At 44.4% G+C, this 27617-nt stretch overlaps 1 protein-coding gene across 6 annotated transcripts in view; it reads right to left on the minus strand.

The window, feature by feature from the left end:
- The window catches only part of HAPLN1 (hyaluronan and proteoglycan link protein 1), a 79193-nt gene that overhangs the window by 22724 nt on the left and 28852 nt on the right, over window positions 1-27617 (minus strand). For 5 of the 6 annotated variants that reach the window (XM_008261911.4, XM_017344572.3, XM_017344574.3 and 2 more), the window contains one exon: window positions 7123-7248. In XM_008261911.4, coding sequence (XP_008260133.1) covers window positions 7123-7222 — 100 coding nt within the window. In that variant the 5' untranslated portion in view covers window positions 7223-7248. Of the gene's footprint in view, window positions 1-7122; window positions 7249-7807; window positions 8118-27617 lie in introns of those variants that run through there. The other variant, XM_002713896.5, reaches the window with a different exon arrangement.

Below are 27617 nucleotides of genomic sequence, written 5' to 3' on the forward strand. Positions count from 1 at the left end.
CACTACTTTGTGGCCACACAAAATAATTTTACGGAATGATCAGATTCCTTATGTTTTCAGTCTTCCCTCTGAAATAAATATTCCTGTAACATTTCATTTTTCCCCCTTAGATACTATTCATTTGATAACTTCTTCAGCGAATATTTTGAAGGATCTTTTACATTCCAAAAGACTCTCCACAAATGGTAACTTTCTACTTTTCATTTAAAACAAAGAGCTGAGGGTCGGGCCTGTAACATAGCAGTTAAGACACCACTTGGGGAGGATGGCCCAAGTCCTTGGGCCCTGCACCCACATGGGAGACCAGGAAGGAGCACCTAGCTCCTGGCTTTGGATTAGCACAGCCCTCCGGCTGTGGCAGCCATTTGGGGGGTGAACCAACGGCAAAGGAAGACCTTTCTAACTCTGCCTGTCAAAAAAAACCAAAAAACAAAAACACCACTTGGGACCTCGCTTCCCAGACTGGAGTGCCCCGGTTTGAGTCCTGGCTTTGATCCCGACTCCAGCTTCCTGCTAACCTGGACCCTGGAGACAGCAGGTGCTGGCTCATGTGCCTGGATCCCTGCCACCCATGTCAGAGATCTGCATTGAGTTGTTGGCTCATCCAGGATTTGGGGAGGTGAACCAGAGGGTGGAAACTGTTTTTAACTCTGTCTCTCAAATCAATAAAATAAAAGAAACAAAACTAAAGAGGTGAACTCATAAAGAGATCTGAATCTGTGCTGAGTATTTGGTAAGACAGCAGATCAACCTATTTTAACATAGTTACTCAACTGCAGGTTAGAGCGCTAGCTCAGTCAGTAGTGGTTCTTGCATAGTTGCAATCAGTGGGAAGACTTCCCTATTGAATGGCTTTTCTGGGAATTGGGGAGAGTTTCCAAATTTAAGGCTTGGTTTCTTGCAGTTTGCCGATCTCAGCACCCAGGCCACCAGCAAAAGCCAGGGCCGTTCAGTGTGAATTTGTTGCTACCAGAAAAAAATCATTAAATACAAGTTTTAAAAATACAGAACTGCACTGTTTACATGGGTAATTTACAGAAGAACAGACTTTAGCATTCTAAGTTACTCAATCTCAGATTTAGAAATACTCTTTAAATGTTCCTTATGGATTTTACTAGGGGCTCGAGGTTTTAATGAGCACACGAAGTTCTGACCAGTGAGATCTTTCTGCTCGGTAACTAACTCCTCTCTTCCCTGGCTCAGGTTTAGCAGGTCACCTCAGGTCACGGGGACGTGGTCTGCCCTTCCCCAGGGGTGAACCCAGTGTCTTGCATGAAGGCAGCCAGTGTTAACAGATGCCTGAATGAGTGGCTTTCTTCACAGGATACCCAAGTGCAAAGAACACTGGGATGTATGCTAGCTAGTGCTAGAAGCAAAGTTGCAGGAAAATAGACTCTTGTTGCAGTTTGTGGTGCTGCACTAAGTCCTTTCTGTCTGCTATTTATCACGCACTGTAGTTGGATGAGTGAAGCCAGAGCGCATGTATTTCGCCCATCTCGATTTCCGCAGTGCCTGTGGGTAGCAGGCGCTCAACGTATTTGCTGAATCCACGAGCTATCTGGAGATGTATGTGTACAGTATAAGTATTTTTGCATATGGTTGGATATGCTCCTATTTCTCTTCCTTTACTCATTTCCTATGCACTTTTAAAGATTGGACTAGTTACTTATTTATAGGCTGAGTGACGGAGGGAGCGTCCATCCACTGGTTCACTCGCCTAAGTGCCCACAACAGTGTGAACTGGGCGGGGTTTTCGGAACAGGAGGCACAGACCCACGTACTCACTCTACCACCTGCTGCCTCCTCAGCTGTACATCAGCTGGATTGGAGGGGCAGGTGGGACTCCATCCCAGGCTCCTGTCCTGGGATGAAGGTGTCCCAAACAGTGGCTTAACCCACTGTGCCACAATGCCCACCTTGTCATTTAGTATGCTAGCATGGCGGTAACTTCATACCCTATGCTAAATTGATATTTTATTTAATCTTCTGATACTGGTAACATTGCCAATTTTGATAATTCCATGGTGCAACTCTAGAAGATTATGGGCATAAGATGTTAAACAAAATCACTAACTTTTGTAAATACTTATCTAAATGTGACTGGGAAGACCTTTCAGGATATTTTCCTTATTATTTGTGGATTTTGCCTTTTTAGGGCACGTAACATGCTCTGCCTCTAAAACACAAACATGAAACTGATTTAACTTTTCATAATAGACTCAGTTCAAATAGGGTTCAGGTTGGGGAGAGCAATTCCTGCTCAGGTAACACTTACCCCATTGTCTGACCAGACTTTGGCTGTGCCTACAGTTTGTGATCATACATTATTAAGTGTACCCCACCCTTTGCATCCGCTCTGCAGATATTACGTAAGGAATAGGATAGCAGTGCTGTGACCGACTGCACATCCAATACCCTGCCGAGTGCATGCACACCCTGGGAGCATTGATGCATCCAGTCCCTGCAGACTTCGCAGAGTGTGGATTGGCGTTTAGAGAGGCGGCCAGGCTGGGGCCAAGCAGAATTTGCTGCCCAGAGTCAAGATCTGCTTGCTTATCTGCTGCTTCTCATCCCACAACCCAGAAAGATTCCCCTGAGATGTGCAAAGAGCAGACTGGAACTTGAGCAGGAAAAATAATGAGGTCTTAGTCCTGGGTTTATTCAGCAAACAGACCTTGATTACTCACTGTGGGCCAGCACCTGGGTTCCTTCTTGGGCTTGATGGCCTTGTCTGTGCCAGGGGACACTGATCCAGATGACCTACACTGGAGCCCTCCTAAGTTCTTCTGGGAGCTTAGCATGTGCCAGTAGACAGCAGGAGAGCATCATCCAGCTCACTCAGCCCTCCCCCTGTCTCCCCGTAACTCACCCTTTCAAATAAAGAAATCTTAAACTGTTTGATCTTGTCAGAAAGGCGACAGTAAAACTTATTAAATAGAAGGAGACAATTTTTCATTTGTAGGATATCTTCTTGTGGGGGTGTGTAATAGGGCACAGAGGTTAAGCCACGCCTTGAGACACTTGGATCTTTTCTCGGAGTGCCAGTTTGAGTCTTGGATACTTGCTTCTGATCCAGCTCCCGGCCAATGCACCTGAGAGGGTGTAGACCACGGCTCAAGTACTTGGGGCCCTGCCACCCATGTGGGCACCTGGATGGAGTTTCTGGCTCTGGTTATTGTGGCCATTTGTAGAGTGAACCAGCTGGATATGCCCTCTCCTTGTTTCTCTTCCCCACTCCCATCTCCCTGTCACTCTGCCTTTCAAATGTATGATTTTTTTCTAAAGGTTTTCTCATTTTTTGAAAATTTATTATTTATTTGAAAGTCAGAGTTACACACAGAGAGAAGGAGAGGCAGAGAGAGAGAGGGAGAGAGAGAGGGAGGGAGGGAGGGAGGGAGGGAGGGAGGGAAGGAGAGATCTTCCATCCACTGGTTCACTCCCCAGTTGGCCACAATGGCTGGAGCTGCGCCAATCCAGAGCCAGGAGCCATGAGCTTCTTCTGGGTCTCCCATGCAGGTGCAGGGGCCCAAGGGCTTGGGCCATTTTCCATTGCTATCCCAAGCCACAGTAGAGAGCTGGATTGGAAGTGAAGCAGCCGGGACTAGAACTGGCACCCATATAGGATGCTGGCACTGCAGGCGGCGTCTTTACCTGCTACACCACAGTGCCGGCCCCTCTCCTTTTTCTTTACAGGAATGTCAAGTAGCTTATCTGTAGTCACACAGTGAATATATTAAGAGAAACATTACTTCAGTTTGGGAAGTTTCGGTTACTCTAAGTGAAAGTGATTGGATGACCTTTAATACCATTGAAAATATCTTAAATAGCACAATTAAGGAGGGACCAGGAGGCAATTTATATGTACCCTATTAGAACTGGAGGAATGATCTGGTTCACTTAACACATTTTGAAATGCATCAACTTTTTCCACCAGTATTTGTAGTCACTTTTTATTTAAAAGTCAAGAGTGTATTGTGGGGCTGGCATTGTGGTGTAGTAGGTTAAGCCTCCACCTGCAGCGCCGGCATCCCATGTGGGTGCCAGTTCGAATCCTGGCTGCTCCACTTCCGATCCAGCTCTGTTAATGAGCCTGGGAAAGCAACAGATGATGGCCCAGGTAATTGGGCCCCTACACCCACCTGGGAGACCCAGGGGAAGCTCTGTGCTCCAGGCTTTGTCCTGGCCTGGCCCTAGCCATTTGTGGCCATTTGGGGAATGAACCAGCAGATGGAAGATTCTCTCTTTCTCTCTCTCTCCTTCTCTAACTCTTTCAAATAAAAAAAAAAAAAAACTTACAGAGAATAAACTCATGCTGGGAATTGTCACCCACAGTCTGTCTCCATGAGAAAGGTGTCGTGTTGTAAGAAACCACCAGGGCCGGCGCCGCGGCTCACTAGGCTAATCCTCCGCCTTGCGGCGCCAGCACACCGAGTTCTAGTCCCGGTCAGGGTGCCGGATTCTGTCCCGGTTGCCCCTCTTCCAGGCCAGCTCTCTGCCGTGACCCGGGAGTGCAGTGGAGGATGGCCCAGGTGCTTGGGCCCTGCACCCGCATGGGAGACCAGGAGGAAGCACCTGGCTCCTGGCTTTGGATCAGCGTGGTGCGCTGGCCGCAGCGGACATTCTGGGGTGAACCAACGGAAGGAAGACCTTTCTCTCTGTCTCTCTCTCACTGTCCACTCTGCCTGTCAAAAAAAAAAAAAACAAAATAAAACAAAAACAAAAACAAAAACACTACCAGAAGAGAGCTTGACGTGGGAACCGCTCTGCATAGTGGTCAAATGGACCTATTTTCCTGCCTGGCCATTTGCCTTTTTTTTTTTGTAAAGCCAGGCCAGTGTTTTTTCATGCCTGCGTCTGCATTGACTGTCCCCTAAGCAAACTGGGAGGAGGGGTCAGCAAGGACCCAAGCAACCCCACACAGGAGGCTCAGACGCGCTGGAGCCTCTGCCAGGAAGCCCCCCAGCCACGCGAGTACCAACGGCCTCACTCTGCTGCGACTCAGGCCTGGGGCGAGGGCAGACGCAGAAAGGGAATGCAACACAGGAGAGAGCACACACAGGTTCTCAGCCATGTGCATTTTGAACAATTTTTTTACCACAGAGAGAAGCTCCCACTGCTTTTCAGTCAATTCAGGCACGTGAGCCTCAGACCAGCAGTTCAACTATCACTCTGCAGTCTTGCAAAATTGAGCGGTATTAGCTCCCTAAATTCCTTATGGCCATGATTATTAAATAAAAGTGTTCAATAGGAGAAAATAACCACCGAATGTTTCGAGTAAGTCGCGAGGGCCCTCTGCTTTATCAATTCTCTGCTTGCTACGTGGTGTAGTTTTGCACAGAAGATGAAATTAGTGCCGCCACCTGCAGGTGCTTCCCCTGATGCTCCATCTGAATGCTAGCACCAAGGGAAAAAATTATTGGGAGAAACAATTATTGGGAAAAAAATGAGAAGAGGCATTTGGCATAATCGCATAATCAATCCTGAGTCACAGACGTCACATCATAATCCCATGACCAAATCCCATCTCAGTATTAACGTCTACACAGCAGCTCTAGGCCTGTAGCTCTATTACTTGCAAGCGCTGTGCCTCTCTTCAAAGCAAGCCTACACTTTCGAAGAATATGAATTTACAATTACAATGAAGTGCACTATCAAGGTACTTAAAGAAGTGGGACAACCTAAGCTCACTGCAGTGGATCCAAGACTCATTCTCACACCTTGCAGGGAAACCCTCTGCCCGAATCTGCACAGTAGATGGGGCAGGATTTTCCTTGCTGACATGACTGGAATTGGACTTAGCAGAGTAATTCCTGTTTTCACAGTATCACTCCCCTGCATCTGTGTGCTAATGATGCCCACGGCCCAAGTTCATTTTACACTGGACTGAACACTGGTATTGTGCCCAATGACCAGGTGTTACCATTTTGGCTGAACTGAATGCTGTGCCTAGAAGCTAAAAGAAAGTAATTGCTCATTAGAAATCTCTAAATATCGGCTTTGAGAAGCAGCTTTCCTTCTTCTATATACATTAAGGAAGCAGCTGAGTCAGCAGCTTACAAGTACTATTTATGATAATGTATTTTTTTTTTCATGGTTCAGCAGGGAAAAAAAATAAAGCTGTTGGGAGCAAAAGAAATTGAAAGATGCACCTAAAATAGCTAGCCAGACACATTGCAAATTCCCTTTCAGTAGTCATAATACATACAGAACACTCTGAGCTAGTTTTACACTATACTTTGCCTTTCATAAGTCAGACTTCTTACCAGCAAATGCTGTTTTCTGAGACTACACTTTTGACCTTGAAGATCGAACTTTGTGTTTTAGGTCTCTTGCAAACTTAACCATGCCTCTGGTCCCCAAACTGAGTTCATCTAAAAGTACTATCATCCCATGGTTATTAAATTCTGCACTTCTCATCTGAATCATTCAGCAAACAAGGCCAAGAGGGCAAGACACAGCTCCCTGAGAACTGTCTTTTCTTGTTGCATAAGTCTCCCGGCTGTCTCCATGCAGGGTGTCCCTCTGAAGCCGGGGTGCAGGAAACAGCTGCATTGCACTGCAGCTCCAATCTGGCTACTGCACTCGGCTCAGGACTCAGCCGAGCTGGAAGAAATAGGCAGGTGCAAGACAGCTTCCTCTGTGGGAACTAGAGTTTCTCCAGAAGAGATCCTAACAGGGTAAGTTACTTTTCCTGGACCATCCTTGTTTGATTTTTCACTCCAGTTGCATCGTGAATGATTATTGAGGTCATTCTGGTAGAATAACTGAACATTCAAAGTTTCACTTCTTATTTTTTCCCTCCGTCTTGCATTTAAATGAACACTGTGCCTTCCATTCTACTCAAAGACAGCAACTGCACTAAAGAAAAAATCCTTGAACTTGGCTGCATCAATTCACTGCAGTCAGACACCCCTAAGACTTTCCACTTTCATCGTCCCCAAGCCTGAAGCTGACGGTCATGCAATAGCATTCACAAGTCAGGGAGCAGGTTCACCACGGAGCAGAAGGGCAAAGAAAAAGTCAATGCAGCAGCATCCCGATGAAGAAACACTAACCTAGCATCTCACCTCTGAGACACTTGCAGTGAGCTTGACTTTCCCAAGAGAGGCCGTGTTCTCTTACCTTGGATGTGAATCACTCTGTCATGGCCCAGGGTGTAGTTGTTCGACTGATGATCAGCCCAGCAGATGGAAATCAGCACCAGAAAAAGTAAACTCTTCATCCTCAGAGCCCCAGGAATCTTCCTCACTGGGAGAGCATCAGAGAGAGAGGCGTGTGAGACCTGCAGTCCTCGGGAGTGTTGCACTGCACAACTTATTACCGCCTCATCATCAGAGAATGGTCTGTAAAAATATTTAACCCGATCTGTCCAGAAAGTTACTGTAGCTGTGAGAGATGAAGACGGCAGCTTTCTACAATTCCGGTTCCCCTTCTGTAGCCAGAGTCCAAACAGTGTTTAACTCTATCTTTGCAGAACTGAAAACCCGGAAATTTAAAGCTCTGTGGTCTCACTAATACGGAGTGGCAGCAAGTTACAAAGAGAGGTGGCCAGGACATTGCTTCGCTCTTAAACTCTGACTTGAAGTTAATAAAAGAGCAGTTTGATCTTTCTAGATAGGAATACTTATCACCCAAATTCAGAACTGAATCTTAGACCAGGGCGCATAAAGAACCTTTGCATGAACCCTGACATCATTCATTTATTTTACATGTGGCTTCTCTAAGCAGGCACACACACACACACACACACACACACACTCACACACACTCAGCTGAGCCAAAGCAGCCGGTTGTTGGATCCACTTACCATCTTACACACTGCGTGGCTTGCTGAGTAGTTGAACATTAGGGACAAACCAGGTTAGACTTGTGCATGCAGCCTCTGCAGTCATGCTGATGGATTTTTCATTCATTGTCACACCGGCCCCGCGTGCCAGGTAGGGTCTCTGCAGTCAGCAGCGCCCAGGCTGCAGGGGCTGCACTTGCCAGCCTCACAGGGCAATTACCAAATGAAGAGCTGCGACACAGGGACAAGGAGGAGCGGCTCCGGTCCCCAGGGAAGGAGGCAGAGGCATCCCTTGCTTGTCCTTGACCGCAGGCCAGCTTGAGAGGACACAGCTCTACCCCAGAAACTTGGTCGTTTGCTGCATTTCCCTGGCAGGAACCCGAGCGTGGTGCCTCATGGAAGCCAACGCGCTTCTCCCGTGCACACGGCAGCCTTACTAGCGCTGGCTATTTTTAAAACTGAAGTTGCACAGGGCTGCCTTCTTACACTCATGTGTCTTTTGCAGGAAGCCTCTGCACCAGTGTTCCCCCAGTCTTTCCTGGGACAAAAGCACCCTCCAGCAAGTGCCCCTGGAAAACCTGCATTGCTGAGCTGCTTCGGGCTTTAACCTTTACATACATAAAGACTTATTTTGTTGATTTGCAAGGCAGAATTACAGAGAGGAGAAGCAGGGAGAAAGGGATCTTTGATTTGCCGGTTCACTCCCCAAGTGGCCTCAGGCTTCCTTGTGGTCTTCCACATGGGTGCAGGGCCCACACACGTGGGCCATCTGCAGCTTTTCCAGGCACATTAGCTGGATGCGAAGCGGAGAGCGGGGACTTGAACTGGCGCTCATAGGGGACACGGGCACTACAGACACTGATTGAACCCACTGCACCACAGCGCTGGCCCCAGGGCTGCAGCTTTTCATATTGGCTTTTCTATACCTTTGTGTTTTCTTCATTATGTCACAGAATGATAATGGTGGGTTAGCACATCGTGAAACTTAGATGTCCAGGAACCAGGAGTGTGACCGCCACAGTTCTGCTGGATTCACTAATCCTATTTTCATAAGTTTACCTTCTTGTTTCTCTGAGTTTTTTTTTTTTTTTTTTAATGATTAGTATTTTGTCGTCCTGGTCATTTGCTCCTAGGATCACAATTAACTCCTATTACCTATTTTTGGCCCAGAACTGGCTTGGGTGAAGACCTCTAAGGAAGGTGACCTTCCAGAATTTGGAATATAGCCTAGCTAATTGCATGAATACACAAACATGGAAAAATAGACCAGCAGCCACAGAGATGCGACACGCTCTGTTTGCCAGGAATCAGAGAGGTGGCAGGATGCTGAGAATGGAGATTATAATGACCTGACATAGAGGCAGGCGGCATTCTAGACGGATGGCCCAGATGAGCAACAGCAGAGAACGCACTGGGTTAACTTCCATGTTACTGTGGCCATCTAGGGAGTTGGGCTCACACGTACACACAAGCTGAAGGTTGTGTAGTGCAGACACATACAGGGAGTTGTATAGACACCCACATAGGTGTCACACACACACACACGGTTAGAGTTGTGTATTTTACTGTAGCAGTCTCCTTGACCATCACTCTTTTTACCTATGTTGCACATGTACCTGAGTATCCCTTTAATTCCATACCACAGCATTCAAAATCACACCACCAAGGTGTAATTCCAAAGGTATCAACAGCTCAGATTTAAAATGCAAATGCCTGGAGTGTGGATGCATCGGAGGGGTTGATAATGACAACAGCAGCCGTTCCATCAAGCCGAAGGCCTGGCAGGTGCCGAGTTCCATGCCGCCGAGCGTTTGGCCCAGCGGGGCTCCTACTTCCACTTCCCCTGACGCAGCAGCTGTGCTTGAGGGCACACAGGCAGTTCACGCCAGGGTAGGATTTGCCTTCAGGCAAGAGCAGCATCTACTTTAAGTTGCACTTATTTCTCCGATAAATTTGTTATTTGTTTTGTTACCTTTAGTTCAGTTTCTTTACCATAACACTTTGAATTGAGAACAACATGTATGTCTACATAAATGAAAAGCCAGCACTTTTTTCTTAAACATGATTGTGCCAGGCCATTGATAATACCATCCCGGTGCCATGAACACAGCCTTGGTGGTGCCCATGTATGCACACATATAGACACGTACACCACAGGTCTTCAAACTCTTCAAAGAAAATGCATATTATAAAAAAAACTACATATTCATTTAAAAAAACGGCAGCAACATCTTTTAGTTTCATTTCCCATACTTTTCAAAGTACCCTTGTATCTTGTACAAGTCAAGCCTTTTGCACACCTGCAGTGGCACATGAATAGAACCTAGAGAGGTATCTGTATGCCCCCGAGTATCACACACTGAACTTAATGCAGTCCAGGCAGTGCGAATGAGGTGACTAAGATCTTTACCTAAGCTCTAAGATACACTGCCCACAGTGGGCTGGAAATGCGCCCCCTTGTGGGCACCCTGCATACTGCAACTGGCCATTGCACAACAGCCATTGGCTGGCGCTGCTTCTGAGATCCTGATTGGCTGCCCAGCCTTGGCTGCTCTCACCATGGGGTCCCTCACCTGTGGCCGTGGTCAGCCTACTGCTGCCTTGCCCTTGACATGGCCCTTTTTGGCAGCCTGAGAAACTGGGAAAAGCTGAGACCAGAAGGAAGAACATGGAAGTTCCACTCCAGGTCTCCTGGCAAACACAGCAAGTCTCATTCCTCACCTACAAACAAGGAATAATGACACATTCTCCCGCACTGGGAGCTGTTCTTGAAAAAGGATTAAAAACTACACAGACTAAGGCATTGCTACTAACTTGGTACAGTGTCCCTCATTGGTGAAGAGTGGCCAATGGGACGGGATGGAGCAGAAAACGTCAGGCTGCACCTGCTTCCAGTTAACAGAGGAAGAAGGGTGCTTAAAATTGAGGATAGGGCCCATGCAATAAGTAGCAGCAGAGGAGTATTACAGGGTAAATACTTGGCACACAGTCTCTGAGTTTCACGAAATAAAATGCCAAAACCAAATAACACCCAACGACAATTCTCAGATCCAAGAGTGGCTCCTCCGAAAACAGAAGCATTGACCAGGTGGACATCAGGATTTCCTTGCAAAGGTCAAGTGGAAGATGGAGGAAGAGGAGCCAGTAGCAGAAACGGTGGCAAGGCACCCACGGATTCCAGTTTTTGAACTGTAAGCAACACATCCCAGCACAGCGGAGCAATCCAAGGACACACATCTCAGCTGAACATTTATTGTACTTGTCAGTGCCTGCAGCTTCTGCCCGAGTGAAGTCCAAGTACACTTAGCCGCTTAGATACAAACTGCTCAGACTTAGAGCAAATCATTTAAAAATGACTGCTTCTTCAATGTCCCTTAACTGGAGTCGTTTCCACAACTGGCTCATGGTTTCCTTCCTACCTACAGCTCTCAGAAACCTCCGTGAGTCATGGGTATGTGCTGTGCAAACAGAGACACCGGAGGGAGAACCTAGGATGTCTGTGCCTCTCAGGAGCTCGTATTTGGGAATTTTGCAGTCATTTTTCTTGTACTTTCCTATTTCCATCTCTCCCTCCCGCTCCCCCAGAATTTCCATCCTCTTTCCCTCTTTTGTCATGTTTTCCTCTGGATGCCATTTTTCCATTCCTCACCTCCAAGTCTTACCCACCAATTCTTACTTCATATCTCCTCTTGTCTTTTCCTGACATTTTGTTCTATTTATTACATCATTTGAGAGGATTATTTATTATCCAAACAGGGAATAATAGAAAGATTTCTAGCTATATGGGGGAAACTAACACCAAATCGGGGCTATTTTAGGGAGAAGAGGATATAGAGTTATGCATGCAGTGAAGAACAGGCAAAGCGGCACGACTCTGAACAAGTCAACTGCTTCCCGGTCAAGTTTCTATCAGCCAGTGGAGATAGTGGATGTCAAAGGTCAAAGTCTTCCACCAGTTGTTATACTTTTTTTTTTTTTTTCCTAACTAGGGATATCAGACCCTCAAATGTACCGATATTGCATTTTAAGACTATGTTACTCAGCAAAAAAAATAGTTGAGGGTTTTGTAAGGGATGGCATCAGCAATGCTTGTTTAGGGACCAAGTCAGTTCATTGCTATTTTGGTGGCTCTTTGCTGTCTCTTTCTTGGAGAACATGGACAGGGTTTGGGACAAATTCAGCAATAATTCACTCCTCCAAAGTGCATTTGCTTCTGCGTCTCAGTGGCCCAACTAAAATGGTTGCATTTGAAATATGGCCTTGATTTCTCCAAAACCAGCTTTTTGAATGGCTTCTGCAATGGTTTTGTTTACTGGCTTTCTAAGACAAAAAACTCACATCTGAATAAATATGCAAGTTGTATCTGGCATTTCTTATGTTCGTCTCCAGCTTTTTATTGCAGATCTATGATAGGCAGTAGTAGTACACATACTAGGAGTCATCAACAGAAAATGCATGAGAAAACTATGCATGAATTTCAATATTTTTTTGCAAAAATAAACATCTTTTAATTCTACCTCCCTTGAATACCTGACAATTTGATATACGTTGGTGGATGCTAATAAGCACAGGAAACCTGCTTTGTATTTGTGAGCGACTAGAAGTCTGGAGCTGCTAAATAAACGGATGAACGAAGCACACAGCGTGGATTTGATGCGCAGGTTATGAACTACGTGAAAAACTTTTTCACTTTATGTTTCTGTGTGGGAGCAAACTGTTGAAATCTTTACTTAATGTATGCTAAACTGATCTTCTGTATATAAAGAGAATCGAAAATGAATCTTGATGTGAATGGAAGGGGAGAGGGAGTGGGAAAGGGGAGGGTTGCAGGTGGGAGGGACGTTATGGGGGGGAAGCCATTGTAATCCATAAGCTGTACTTTGGAAATTTATATTCATTAAAAAAAAGCTAAAAAAAAGAAAAACTTTGTCTAAAGTGAGTCTTGTTTTTAAAAGCATTTATTTGAAGGCAGAGTGACAGAGGGAAGGGGATGGAGAGAAAGAGAGACAGACAGAAAGACATTGATTCTCCATCAGCTGATTCACTCCCCAAATGACCACAACGGGCCAAAGCCAGGAGCTCAAAACTCCATCCAGGTCTCCCATATGGGAGGCAGGAGCCCAAAGACTTTAGCCATCATCTGTTTCTTTCCTCAGACTATTAGCAGGGAGCTGGATTGGAAACAGAGCAGCTGAGACTTGAACTGATAGGGGACATCAGTACCGTGTCAGTTTAACCGGCTGTGCCACGTGAGTCCCTAAAGTGAATCTAAAATGTTTTGAACAGGGGCTGGTTCTTGTAGCTGTTGACCATCTTCCCATTGGATCCCTGCTAACACACCTAGAAAGCAGCAGAACAAAGCAGCCGTAAGTACTGCGGCCTTGCTACCCATGTGGGAGACCTGGATGGGATGCTGGGTCCTGGATTTGGCCTGTCCCAGGCTGTTGTAGCCATGTGAGGAGTGACCCAGCAGATGCAAATTCTCCCTCTCCTCATCTCTCCCACTCTGCTTCACTCTGCTTTCAGATCAATGATGGATAATGTTTAAAAGGTTGACAGTTCATTCAGTTTATTTATACCCAACATCAGTCAGAATTGTATCCTCTAGCCCAGTCTGTCTTGTAGTAGGGGGTAGGATTTATAGATGTAAACAGTATTGGATATTTACCTCACATCTTATGTGGGTCTTTTCCTCACTATGAAGGGAGTTGGGAGAGTCAACTTTACCTCTCCAAACTGCAGCGTGTTCTTTCTAGTGGGATTCCCTCCAAATGGGAAGGACTTGGACTGTCACTGCATGTTGTGCCTGACATGTCATCATGCATCCCGTCATATGTGGGAGGGCATGACTGCACAGAAGTGCCAGCTCGCTCGGACACAGAAATCTGACCTTCTTTCCCCCTACCCATTTACACGGGCCGTCAGCAAGAGTCTCCCCCCAGGCCCTGCACAGGAAGTGATCAAACTCCAGCCCTGGCATCTAAGAAGTTGCTGCAGTGGCTTCTGCATAGTGGGGTGGGCTCCTGCTAAACACCGGCAAGTGTTGCACCGCTCAGACGTTTTCAGCTATAGGAGACTGAGGTTTTCACAGGGTCCTGTCTTCCACAACTTACAGCCCACTTCTCAACCAGATGGTGGTTAGTAAGGAAACTCCAAACACATAAGCTAAGCTGCTGACACTGAAGGGAAATAAACCTCCTATCATCCCCTTTATTGGGGGAAACATCGTAATTTTACCTATCTAAAATGAATTTTCCTATAGAACATTAAAAACTAGACAGCAACCAATATGATTATTACCTTATCAGGCTGTTAAAAATACACTGGTCATAGATTGCAGAGGAAACCATATTTTATTATTACCCGCAAATGATCAAAAATCAAATCACTCTTGAACAATTCTTGACAGATGATGCAATCTGTCAGAGCAGAAATTAGTCTCGCCGCCACTTCTCAGGCTGAATACTAATTTCTTTGTAGTTTAATATGCTAAATGCTGACATGAGCTCTTGGCATTGTAACCACCACCAAGCCCACATGCAGGAGCCCAGTTTGACTAAAATGAAAATTTCACTTACATTTTCTTTGTTTCTGAAATAATTTCCTCAAGCAAACAAGAAAAGCAAGTGCATGTGTTAGCGTTATTCTAAAACCAAAAACGCTAACAAGTATAGGTGGTCTGCTCGTTACAAGGCTCACTTGCGTGGAAGCGACAGCATTTCACACTCACACACTCTCAACTCCACAATCAAACACACCAGCACCACCAGTGACCAAGCACCATACTGATCAGCAACTAGACTTGAAATGTTTTTCTTAATGCCTAACATCAAAAAAGTCATTGTTATCAGCAGTACTAGTAAATGATTCTAGAACACAGAGAAGGAATTTGTCACTAAGAACTCTTTAAAGGCAGATATGACTTACTCCATAGTGACTTGCATTATATATAGATGTATATTTATACACACATATACACACATATATATATATAAATGTGTATTTTGTACACACACACATGAACTTGCATGGTGAGGTCTTAAAGAGTTTAGAAGGTCTTTTTTTGGGGGCTGGTGCTACGGTGTGGTGGGCACTGGTTCAAGTCCTTGCTGCTCTACTTTTGATCTACTCTCTGCTATGGCCTGGGAAAGCGCAAGATGGCCCAATTCCTTGGGCCCCTGCACCTGCATGGGAAACCCAGAAGCAGCTCCTGGCTTCAGATTGGTGCAACTCTGGCTGTTGTGGCCATTTGGGGAGTGAACCAGTGGATGGAAGACCTCGACCTCTCCCTCTCTCTCTCCTTCTGCCTCTCTGTAACTCTGCCTTTCAATAAATAAATAAATCTTTACAAAAGTCTCATTTGACTAATAAACAACAGTCTATGATTTTTTTTCTGAAACACTCTAAAGGAATGTTCTAGGAATTATGAAGAGTTTGGATTGTCATGTCATTGTTTCCTTGCCATCATATAGGGCCCTCAGTAAGAACAGGAAAAAATAAGTCATCTTTCATTTTAAATTACTCTTTCACATCATTTTAAAAGCACGGAAAGAACTCTTCTTCATGTTATTTGTAAATGTGAATAAAATTAACTAGCTTTAGGACTGGTTTCAAGTAACATAAAATGAGCTTAAAATGCACCCAACTAAATGAATGCAATTTCTTTAGTTGAAGGTTTTATAATTGAAACAAAAGGCTTTAAAAATGAAATTTTAGAAGTAGGGTTTATATGGATAGAAAATTGATCCTAACATCACAGCTAAATTACTTTTGAAAGTGTTTCTAATTGAGCTAGCAAAACAATATTTTAGAACTCCATTTCACTTAAAATTTTAACATCTCTTTAAAAGCTGAAGATTTCAACAGCTGTCAGTTAAACATTACTTTACCACTGGCTCTAAAAATACAGTTGCAAATCATCTACAAGACAGTCTTGGTGCCATCGCAGAGGGGCAGCCACAGGCTTTCTACACAGCACAAAATCAAAGGCGAAGCTTACCGCTACACTGCACAGGTAATGCAAACCAGAATAAGCAATACCTATACTTTAGAGGGTGATCAGGTTCTGAGAAGGTATAGAATGATTTAAATACAGGTCATCTCTGATTTTTTATAATATACAACTAGGTTTTATGATGAATGATTTACTGAGGTGACTGATCATCCTAAGTCATTATGAAAACAAAAATCAATGTATTAAAGTAAGTATCTTTAGCAGAAGGAATTTCTCTCTCCTCTCCAGTTCATACTGTCCCCACGGTTTCTGTGTAACTTTTTTTTTTTTAAAGATTTATTTATTTATTTGCAAGTCAGAGTTACACAGAGGAGAAGCAGAGATAGAGAAAGAGGTCTTCCATTCAACGGTTCACTCCCCAGTTGGCCGCAACGGCTGGAGCTGCGCTGATCCAAAGCCAGGAGCCAGAAGCTTCTTCCGGGTCTCCCACATGGGTGCAGGGGCCCAAAGACTTGGACCATCCTCCACTGCTTTTCCAGGCCAAAGCAGAGAGCTGGATCGGAAGTGGAGCTGCCAGGTCTCGAACCGGCATCCATATGGGATGCCGGCACTTCAGGCTAGGGCATTAACCCACTGCGCCACAGCGCTGGCCCCTCTGAGTCACTTTTGAAGACATCTTCAAAGACCCTAAAGCAGGTTTACTGTTGGTCTACATCCTATACCAAAACAGAACCTCAGCACAATTCACTTCCCTATTTATGAGTCATAAAGCCTTTTCTAGCCCCAAAGGCAGTGTCTGCACAGCACAAAAGGGGAAAATGCAATGTACTCTAATGGACTTGGCAAATACCAACAAGTAAGCCCATGAAGTTTTCAAATTGGTTTTGTGATGCAAGATCAAAATCCAAGGATTCATCTTAATAAATTCTTACACTGTAATGATCTCTGGTCTTTAAACTTTTAAAACTAAGTAATTCTAACTTACAACATTTTTACATAAGGAACCTATTCATTCTACAATCAAAATCATTCAACCAATTTCTTTTTGGGAACTAAGCATAGTGAGAACCAAATACTTTAGATTCCAAAAAGTCTCCGTAATTAAAATTTTCTTTTATAAAGGACAATGACACCTGACACCTTTATAAACACAGTAAGCTCGCCACTGAGTCACAGCTGAATAATCACATGTGATTACAATGCATACACATGTGAGTGTATTATCCCAAGAGGTAGAGACACCCAAATCTCCAAGCTTTTTCCATGTCCTGGATCCCACAAAATTACCAGTCCATCGCTAGATCCGCGCTCTCACATGCTACCAAATTCCAACAAAGTTACCAATATATGTTTCCCAAAGTTCTATTTCACATTCGACCATGGATTTGTGAAATACTATGGAGCCACTATGAGACTACTGAAACTCATACAGGAGTTTGGTAAAGTTGCAGGATGTAAAATCAACACACAAAAATCAACAGCCTTTGTATACATAGACAATGCCAGAGCTGAGAAAGAATTTCCAAGATCAATCCCATTCACTTTAACTACAAAAAAAAGTAAATACCTTGGAATAAATTTAACCAAGGATGACAAAGATCTCTATGATGATGATTATAAAAAACTAAAGAAATAGAAGGTACAAAAAATGGAAAACTCTTCATGGATTGGGAGAATCAGTGTCATCAAAATGTCCATTCTTCCAAAAGCAATTTACAGATCCAATGTGATACCAATCAAAATACCAAAGACATTCTTATCTTCTCAGATCTAGAAAAAATGCTGAAATTCACATGTAAACACAGGAGACCCTGAACAGCTAAAGTAATCTCAGACAACAAAAATAAAGTCAGAGGCATCACAACACCAGATTGCAAGACATACTACAGGGTAGTCATCATCCAAACAGCCTGGTACTGGTACAAAAACAGATGGACAGGCCAACGGAACAGAATAGAAATGCCAGAAATCCATGCATCTACAACCAACTTATCTTTGACAAAGGAGATAAAAATCAAGCCCTGGAGCAAGGACAGTCTCTTCAACGCATGGGGCTGGGAAAAATGGATCCGCACATGCAGAAGCATGAAGCAAGACCCACTATGCGAAACCTTACAGGTTATGCACAAATCCACTCAAAATGGATTACATATAGAGAGCTATGATCCAATACCATCAAATTATTAAAGAACATTGGGGAAACCCTACAAGACCCTGGGATACACAAAAAGTTCTTGGAAAAAACCTCAGAGGCACAGACAATCAGAGCCAGAGCTGACAAGTGGGATTACATCAAATTGAGAAGCTTCTGCACTGCAAAAGAAGCACTCAGCAAAGTGAAGAAGCAACCAACAGAATGGGAAAAAATATCTGCAGACTATGGAACCGATAAAGCATTAATATCCAGAATCTATCAAGAGCTCAAGAAACTCCACAACAACAAAACAGTCCAGTTGAGAAGTAGACAGAGGACTTGAACAGGCATTTTTCAAAAGATGGCATTCAAATGGCCAACAGACACATGCAAGAATGCTCAGGATCACTAGCCACCAAGGAAATGCAAATAGAAACTACAGTGTGGTGTCACCTCATTCCAGTCAGAATTACTCTCATACAGAAATCAAAAAACAATAAATCTTGGCATGTATGTGGGGAAAAGGTACCTTCATCCACTGTTGTGGGAATGTCAACTGGTGCAGCCATTGTGGAAGACAGCATGGAGGTGCCTCAGAGACCTCAAAACAGATCTACCAATGACCCAGCCAACCCACTGCTGGGAATTCACCCAGTGGATAGGAAATCAGCATCTGAAAGATTTACCTGTACCCATGTTTACTGCACTCAGTTCACAGTAGTTAAGATATGGAATCGACCCACATGCCCATCAACCAATGACTGAATAATGAAAATATGATATACACACACACACACACACACACACACTCTATGGAATATTATTCAGCCAAAAATGGAAGGAAATCCTGTCCTTCGCAACAAAATGGATGCCACTGGAAACCATGATGCTTAGTGAAATAAGCGAACACCAAAAAAGTCAAATGCCGTTTCCCCTGATCCATGGTAACTAACAGAGTACAAAAAATGTAATGTATATTAGTGAAATTAATATTTTGAGAATTGATTATTTTTTACAGCCCTTGTTGCTACTGTTGTAGAATAGTGTTTTTTTCCCCTACTTTTTAAAAAAATTCTTAGTGCAGTGTTAATCTTATGATTTTAAAATAAGCTGAATGTATGTCATTGTGAAAAATTAAAAGAATAAGAAAAGGAAAGAAAAAAAAAAGGCCAGCGCTGTGGCTCACTAGGCTAATCCTCCACCATGCGGCGCTGGCACACCGAGTTCTAATTCTGGTCGGGGCGCTGGATTCTGTCCCGGTTGCCCCTCTTCCAAGACAGCTCTCTGCTATGGCCCAGGAGTGCAGTGGAGGATGGCCCAAGTGCTTGGGCCCTGCAACCCATGGGAGACCAGGAGAAGCACCTGGCTCCTGCCTTCGGATCAGCATGATGTGCCAGCCACAGCGCGCCGGCCAGCAGCCATTGGAGAGTGAACCAACGGCAAAAAGGAAGACCTTTCTCTCTGTCTCTCTCACTGTCCACTCCTGCCTGTCAAAAAAAAAAAAAAAAAAAAGAAAAAGAAAAGGAGGAGGGAGGGAGGGTAGGGTGGGAAGTATCACAATGCTCCTAAATTTGTATATATGAAATACATGAAATTTACTCACCTTATGTAAATAAAATGTGTTAAAAAATAAAAGTACTAAATAAGAAAAACATTAGAAAAATAAAAATATGTGCTGTTAGTAGGCAATTGTTGCGAAAGCAAATCCCCTATCACTGAGAAGCAAGCAGAAAATAAGAGAACCCGGAGGAGGAGGAGAAAAAGTCATGTCTCTTCCCAGTGCTAATGGGACTCAAGGAGGGGACCAGCAGAGTGGCCGTTGGAAACGGGCAAGATGCCTTGAAGGTTGGATGTTGCACTGGAGCACAACCCACCAGATAGGTTAAATCAACAATGAGGGCAGATCCAGAAGGGGAACTCGAGCCATACTATCTCTGGGGATCCTTAATACATACGGGGTCACATGAAGAGATCATTCAAATAAGGATCTATTACACAACCACTTTATGCCAGGCAAGTTGAATAAGGCTGAGCTTTGAATCCAAAAGCAGCCACTCTCGAGAGAGGTTACAAAACAGTGTAACAGGACAGGATGGAGAGTTAGCCAATTAGAGCAACAGGAAGGGCTCTCTGGTGTGCAAGGGGAATGGCACCTCCCACAGCTGTGCACAGCAGGAGCCTTGGCAGGGACTTTAGTCTCTCAGGGGACAGGAACAGTTTCCAAAGAAACTGCTGAGCTAGACCTGGAGGTCAGGAGAGGAGAGAGAAGGAGGAAGTGGGTATTACAGCCTACGACACCGTCATGGCAGTGACAGAGCTTGGCCCGCGTGAGCGACTGCAGGGAGCTCAGCGGGCCTGGAGACGGCTGAGCCCGTGCACTGGCGAGAGGTGAGGCCGGGCAGACATCCAAGGGCAGGGTACTTGGCTCTTGTGCCTCAGGCTTCTTTGAGCTTCCCCTGATGGTGGGGGGACCCTAAACTAAGTGTCACCACCACTGTAGGCTTCTTGACTTATCCTTACATCTCTCTCTCTCACAAGACGACTCTGCAAACGTGACCACGCTCAAGCATAGCACAGAGAGGCATTTTCTTTATCATGTCAGATTCACTCTGTTCACGGAGGAAGATGCAGGTCTGACATGTTTTAAAAAGATTTATTTATTTGAAAGGCAGAGTTACAGAGAGGCAGAGAGGCTGAGAGACAGAGACAGAGACAGAGAGAGAGGGAAGGAGGGAGGGAGGGAAAGAGGGAAGGAGGGGGAGAGAGAATGCTTTTTACCCACTGGTTCTCTCCCCAAATGGCCACAATAGATGGGGCTGCACCAGTCAGAGGCCAGGAGCTTCTTCCTGGTCTACCTGGGCCATCTTCCACTGCCTTCCCAGGCCACAGCAGAGAGCTGGATCAGAAGAGGAGCAGCCGGGTCTTGAACAGGCACCCATATGAGATACTGGCACTGCAGGCTGTAGCTTTACCCGCTACACCACAGCGCTGGCCCTGAAGACACACTTTTTAAAAAAAGATTGTTGTATATGGTGAGAGGCAGGGATAAACTCAAGATTGGTCAAAGGCTTCAATTTAATGCAGGAAACTATGAAATTTCTGGAAGAAACTGGGAGAAACACTTCATGACACTGGTGTCGTTGATGAGTTTTTGGCTAAGACCCCCAAAGCACAGTAAGCAAAAACAAAACTAGACAAATAGGATTTTATCAGAGTCAGAAGGTTCAGCCAAGCAAAGGAAACCAACAGAATAGGAGAAAGTATTTTCAAGCTATGTAAGCAACAGAGGATTAACATCCAGAATATAGCAGCAACTCACACAACTCAAAAAGAAAACAACCAATCCAGTAAAGAAATGTGCAAAGGACCTCAACAGTTGTCAAAAGAAATATAAACGGTCAACAAATACATGAAAAAATGTTCAACGTCAGTATCCATCAGGGAAATGCAAATCAACATCACAATCAGATATCGCCTCACCGCTCAGAATGGCTATTATTCAAAAGACAGTAACCACAGATACTGAATTATAGCTGGACAGGAAAAAGATTTTCCGGAGCACAATAGGTTTACTGTTCCTCAATCTAATATACCACGTAGTTCAAAAAAGCTGGGAGAAAAGATGGATTCTGAATGTTTGCACTGCAGAGGAATGATTAATATTTGAGGATGTACACATTTTTATCCGATTTGAACATTACTCAGTCTCAGTGTATGCATTTAGAGAAACATCACCTAACACCCTAGAAATGTATACAATTTTCTGTGTCAATTTCATAAACATAGCTATTCACAAATTCAATGATCAGTGTAATGATACAACACACCGAGACTTCAATGAATCTTCCTACCAGGTTATATAAAAAGACCTGCTGTGGTGTAGCAGGTAAGGCCGCCGCATGCAGTGCCTGCATCCATATGGGTGGCTGGTTTGAGTCCCAGCTGCTCCACTTGCGATCCAGCTCTCTGCTATGGTCTGGAAAGCAGTATTAGATGGCCCAAGTCCTTGGGCCCCTGCACCTGCATGGGAGACCCAGAGGAAGCTCCTGGCTCCTGGCCTCGGATCAGCTCAACTCTGGCCATTGAGGGCATTTGGGGAGTGAACCAGTGGATTAAAGATCTCTCTCTGGCTCTACCTTTCTCTGTAACTCTTTCAAATAAATAAATCTTTTTTTTTTTTTTTAAAGACAACAAGTACATACTTTCAAGTGGTTGCACTAATGTGTTATGGCATTTGACAGGAGAATCTTGTCATTACCGACACGTGTAACTACTAGAATGGGTGCTTGGGGAAGGCAGAAATTGTGATGACCACACACTCTGGCTGCACAGTAAGAGCTCCGTGGTGCCAGCGGTGGCTCTGCCTGGCTTTGCACTGCCCACTACAGGAAGGTATGGCAGTCCCCAGTGCTGCACGGTACACAACCTGAACAACCAACGCTGTCGCCTACTAGCCGTTGGCTATACCACAAACACACATAGCTTACTGATTACCACATTCTATTCAAATGTGGAAAACAATCTTAACTTTCCAACTATCCATGAAACACCTAGAACTGTCTAGCTCAATGCCAGTGTCACAGAAGTATAAACTCCCTGAGGCCAATGAACACATTTCATTAGTCTTATTCCGGGCATCTGGTGAGTGTTCAGTGAATGAATAAAGCATTTTGGCATTTCTGTAGTGTAAGCACAGCTGCATCTGAGGGCAAACTGGAGTCACTAACAGTTGTTTCTAGAGTCACTCAGTCATTCCTTGTTTTGCGGTTATTGGTAGAGTCCTTGGTTAAAATATGGAGAGTCAGAGGCAGGGGTACATTTGTGGGTGTGCACATGTGCACACACAAGAACACACACAGCACTCCCAATCACTGGTTCACTCTCCAAATGCTCACACCACAAAGGGCCAGGGCCAAAGCCAGGAGCCAGGAACTCAATCCAGGTCCCTCATACGGGTGACAGGAGCCTGGTTACTGCAGTCTTGACTGCTGCCTCCCAAGGCGTGCATTATAAGAACCTGGGGCCAGGAGCCAGGAACTGATCTAGGACTTCTGATGTGGCCTGGGGCATTGTAACTGCTCGGCTGAACTGCTGCTCCCTGGAATGATCCTTTATGGCCTGCCAACATCAGAACCTCAATCTGCCATGGGCCAGCCTTCCAAGGTTTGCTGCTATCTGACGACACCGCTCTGTATGTCATAGACAAGGACCATTTGGGGCATATGATAACCTACACTTTCCTGCAACTATTTCCACACAAGTTCATCTGTAGGAGGAATTAATTCACTGTAACTTGAACAGGATTTCCATGGGCTCCTGCCGCCGACCGCCACTTCCTCGCAACTATTGCCCATCAACCTCCTCATCCTGCCAATGTCAACTAAAAATATATCAAGTTCATTACAAACTCAAGCATCTCCCGCGTTCCCACACTCTAGATGCTCACCCCCTGCCTGCCGTCTGAAGACAGCAGGTGCATGTGGGAAAGCTCTCGGAATCTACACTGCTGGCCAGGGGCAGGAGCAGATTCTAAGGCAGGTGGGCTGCACAGTGACAGGGAACAAAAGAAGGTCATTTTAAACTTCAGGGAGTTCAAGAGCAGGATAAAGTCTATTTCCTTCACATCTGGAGGGGTGTGTTGTTTTGTTCATTCCTAAATTTCAAGGGAAGAATGCCATTTTAAAAATGCCTTTAATAATAAGGAAAAAGGAAGTAATCATAGGTGAAATTGGCTGTTTGAAAGTAAGGTGAGAGGCATTTTGGACTAGAAAACAAAAGAAAGTGTATGCCAAAATTACGAAACGTGTACAACAAAACTGGTACCAAAGGGAGCAACTATTGCAAAAACAACACACGAGGAAAAGACAAAAAACAAATGATCTCATCTGAATAATTAACTTCAATGCTGTTCTAGTCAGAATCGATTTTTAAAAACTGCACACAATGGCAAGTCTGCTCTGAGATGGCAGTGGATGGCCTGGGAACACATCTGCTGTTCCTGTCCCAGAGAACACAGCCCTCAGTCAGGGACCTCTAGACTGCAATCTGCACTTTCCAGTGATCTTTTAGGAAGCCCTTTTCAAACCAACCTCTCAGCGAGGGTACACATTTCTGTTTAGCCGTATGCATAATCAGAATCAATAGCTATTTGCTGGCATCTATCCAAAACATTCATTCAGTACTGTTTTAGGAGCAAGTCCATGAAATGCAATCCACGTCCCCAAATCTCTCCTGAGATATGGAATCCAAACCAGGAGTGACATCTTTGAATCCAGGTGGTCTGCATGTTGTGTGATGGTAATGAGACTAGAAACTAGAATGCAACTATCTGATCACAGAAATGTCTACCTTGTATTATTTCTCTTTGCATTTTAAGCATGTAGGCTGTACACATAGCTAATGATTATTTTGCAAGGTATATTTGTCTACTGTAGTGTTTCGGCATAGCCTATTCCTTTATATAACAGAAAAAAAGCATCAAGAGGAAACATATTTGCTCTGTGATATTCTGTGATAGAATATTTAAATTCTGAAAATCAACATTCCAGATCTTGTTCTTCTACTGAAACAAAGACTATGTGGACCTCTTTGGTTTTTCTTGAGGTTCAGATATTTGAAAGACAAGAATGTCTTAAGTGACAAAGAATACCAAATGAGACGACATACATTTGCTTTCCTATCTGCCCATTCCTTTGTGTCTATCTTTTATCTTTAGAATACTCCTCCACCTGCTGTCCCTCTCGCATTGAAACCAACCCTTCCTTTATCTTTAGTCTTCTGAGCATGTTTTCTCTAGTACTGCTTTTTGATGTAAAGGTTTATCTTCCACAGAGAAGTTTACGCAGCGGCAGAAGTACTTTGTCTGAGGGGTCATTCCAATGATCACCGAATCCCACATCCCCCCTGCCCGTCTCTTAGGATGCACCAGGCTACACTTGTCCCCACGCAGCAACACAGTTCCTGCCTTTCTCTATTTAGTTCTCTTCACAGATGGAGCTTTTCAATGCCCACAAAAGATCTGGCTTAAGCTCACTGGCACCATTCCCGCTTGAAGACGTTCTCATTCTCCAACTGCAAAGTGAGGCTGGTTCAAAACGCTTGCGCACTTGCCAAATCAAATTCTCTCCAAGAATCAAGTACACACGAAAAGCAAATGGATGTTGACCTCTTTTGTCGGCAGCCCCGATGGTGGATAATTTCTTGGGCAAGTGTTTGTCAAATGCAGCTTGAAGTCTATTTTTTTTAATTTTTTTCTTTACTTTGGAGAGTGGGTATTTGAGGAAAGCTTATTTTAGTGGGAAATACCATTACAGACGGATGAGTCCAACACATTCAAGAGTCATGCATTAGGGCAACAGTGAACACAAGAAGGAAACCCCTTCCTTGACCCTCTGCATATTTACAGGGAGAAAAAGCAGCCAGTACTTCCACTAATAAAGCCATAAGCAGAGAAAACTAAGCTGAAGGCCATCCAAGTATTATTTTGCCACTCAGCACCCACTGGCACAGATCTGATGAGGCTGAGTAGCACCATGGTGGGGACTGAAATTCAAGGGTCAGTGTCAGACTTACATACAATTCTTAGTACAAGGATTGTATGTACCCAGCATCCAAATACTATGTAGAATGACCTTGTCTGGGGGATATGCAAAGTCTACAATACCAGAGTTTGCCCTGTTTAGATTTGCTGTATCGTGGCCAATCACTCCAGTTTCAGGGCCCTTGTTTGTAGGAGGTTCTCCCTCTCATCATCACAAAGCTAAATGGACTCTGGTTCCTATTTGGGAAGGGAGGGCTGGGGCTCAGTGGATTTTGCCAAGATCCAGTTGAACATCGTGAGCACCTCAGTGGATTCTCTGTTCATTGTCAGAGGATTGCACACACACAGCCCGTGCAGTGATGGAAATCAATGTAACGGGCATTGGAGGAAAGAGCCCTCACATTGCCAGCTTGTCTGCTGTCCTGGACAGCATACCTGCACAGGCACTTTTCAGGGCCAAAAAAAAAAAAAAAAAAAGCCTCACAACAGAAATACAGTTTTTTTTTTCCTACCACCCAGACAAGAGCAGAGGAGAAACGGAGTCTGTAAGAAGGGAATAGAGTGCTCATAAAAGCAACTTCAACGACTTTGGCGTCCTGCCTGGGGCAGGCTGGAGCGAGGTGATCATAGCAACATAGCACAGCAGGTGGATTTCAGATCTGAAAGTGAAGTCCAATGTGCAGACCAGGCTAAGGAGTGGCCAGTTCTTCTCAGAAACTGAGACACTTTTTGTATTTAATACATATCCGCAGATATTCTGAATGTGTTATATGATGAATTTACAAAGTAGCATCTGTGTAGGTACCTATTTATCTGTAAAGGTAAACAGATCAAGTGGTACACACACACACACACACACACACACACGTTAAACTCTGCTGATTCTAAGCCAAATACAAAGATACACCAAAGAGTTCATGGAAAAAATAGAATTCAAAGATAGAATTTCTTTGAGGCAAAAAAAAAAAAAAAATTGACAAAATTCACTCAGGTTTTCCATGGTACACATTGTCAGGAGTTTTTTAAAGATTCCTCGTATGCCTGGATTTCAAAAATTTTATGCTAAAATGAACATCTTTTATTTCAATCTTTTACAAAACTTTTTAAATACGCTCAAATGTACATTACATACATTTAAATCTTTTTCACATTGGACTTTAAGAATTTTTTCTTCTTAAAAATCAGAGATAGGAATTCTTTATGAATAAACAAAAATGTTAAGTTACCATCCATTCTCTCGTAGCCTCAACGCTAACAGCTAATGTCACCTTACACCTATGTTATTAGTAGTTCACTGATTTCTTCAAAGAGTTTAAAAGACCACCCAGGAGTTTCATGTAGTTGAGGCACCCATCTTGAGCTTACCCCAAAGCTAGAATGCTGGGGTGCCTGTCTCCCATCAGTTACCACCCCGTCATATCTGTGCCTGATTCAACATGAAGGATCATCTTAGATTCTGACAATACTCTGATCTTTTCTCTTTGCCCCTATAAAAACCAGAGCAAAAAATAAAAAAGTCAAGAATCTGGCTGGTGCCGTGGCTCACTAGGCTAATCCTCCGCCTTGCGGCACCGGCACACCGGGTTCTAGTCCCGGTTGGGGCGCTGGATTCTGTCCCGGTTGCCCCTCTTCCAGGCCAGCTCTCTGCTGTGGCTGGGAGTGCAGTGGAGGATGGCCCAAGTGCTTGGGCCCTGCACCCCATGGGAGACCAGGAGAAGCACCTGGCTCCTACCTTTGGATCAGTGCGGTGCGCCTGCCTCAGCGTGCCAGCCACAGTGGCCATTGGAGGGTGAACCAATGGCAAAAGGAAAACCTTTCTCATCCTCTCTCTCTCTCTCACTGTCCACTCTGCCTGTCAAAAAAAAAAAAAAAAAAAAAAAGGAGAGAATCTTCATACCTTTTTCAGAAATTGTTTCATCATCTGAGGCTTAGAAACTTCAGGAAAACATGAGCCACCCAAGGAGATCAGAAAAGCCCAAGTCACAGATGGAGAGAGAAATCTGACTGCCGTAACGGTTTCCGAGTATGAAGAAAGTGAGAAACAGTTTTCAGAGTGGGGCATCGGAACCATGGAATTCTCATTAGCTGTTTGGCCATGGGAAAAACATCTGTAAGTGATAACGAAAAGGTTTTATGAAGAAAAAATTCTTGAGGAACATGCTGGAATCCAGAGTAACAAAGAGTTGAGGTAATTTGTATGTAG

Source organism: Oryctolagus cuniculus, chromosome 14 (genome assembly GCF_964237555.1).
Source record: "Oryctolagus cuniculus chromosome 14, mOryCun1.1, whole genome shotgun sequence".
Lineage (NCBI taxonomy): Eukaryota > Metazoa > Chordata > Mammalia > Lagomorpha > Leporidae > Oryctolagus > Oryctolagus cuniculus.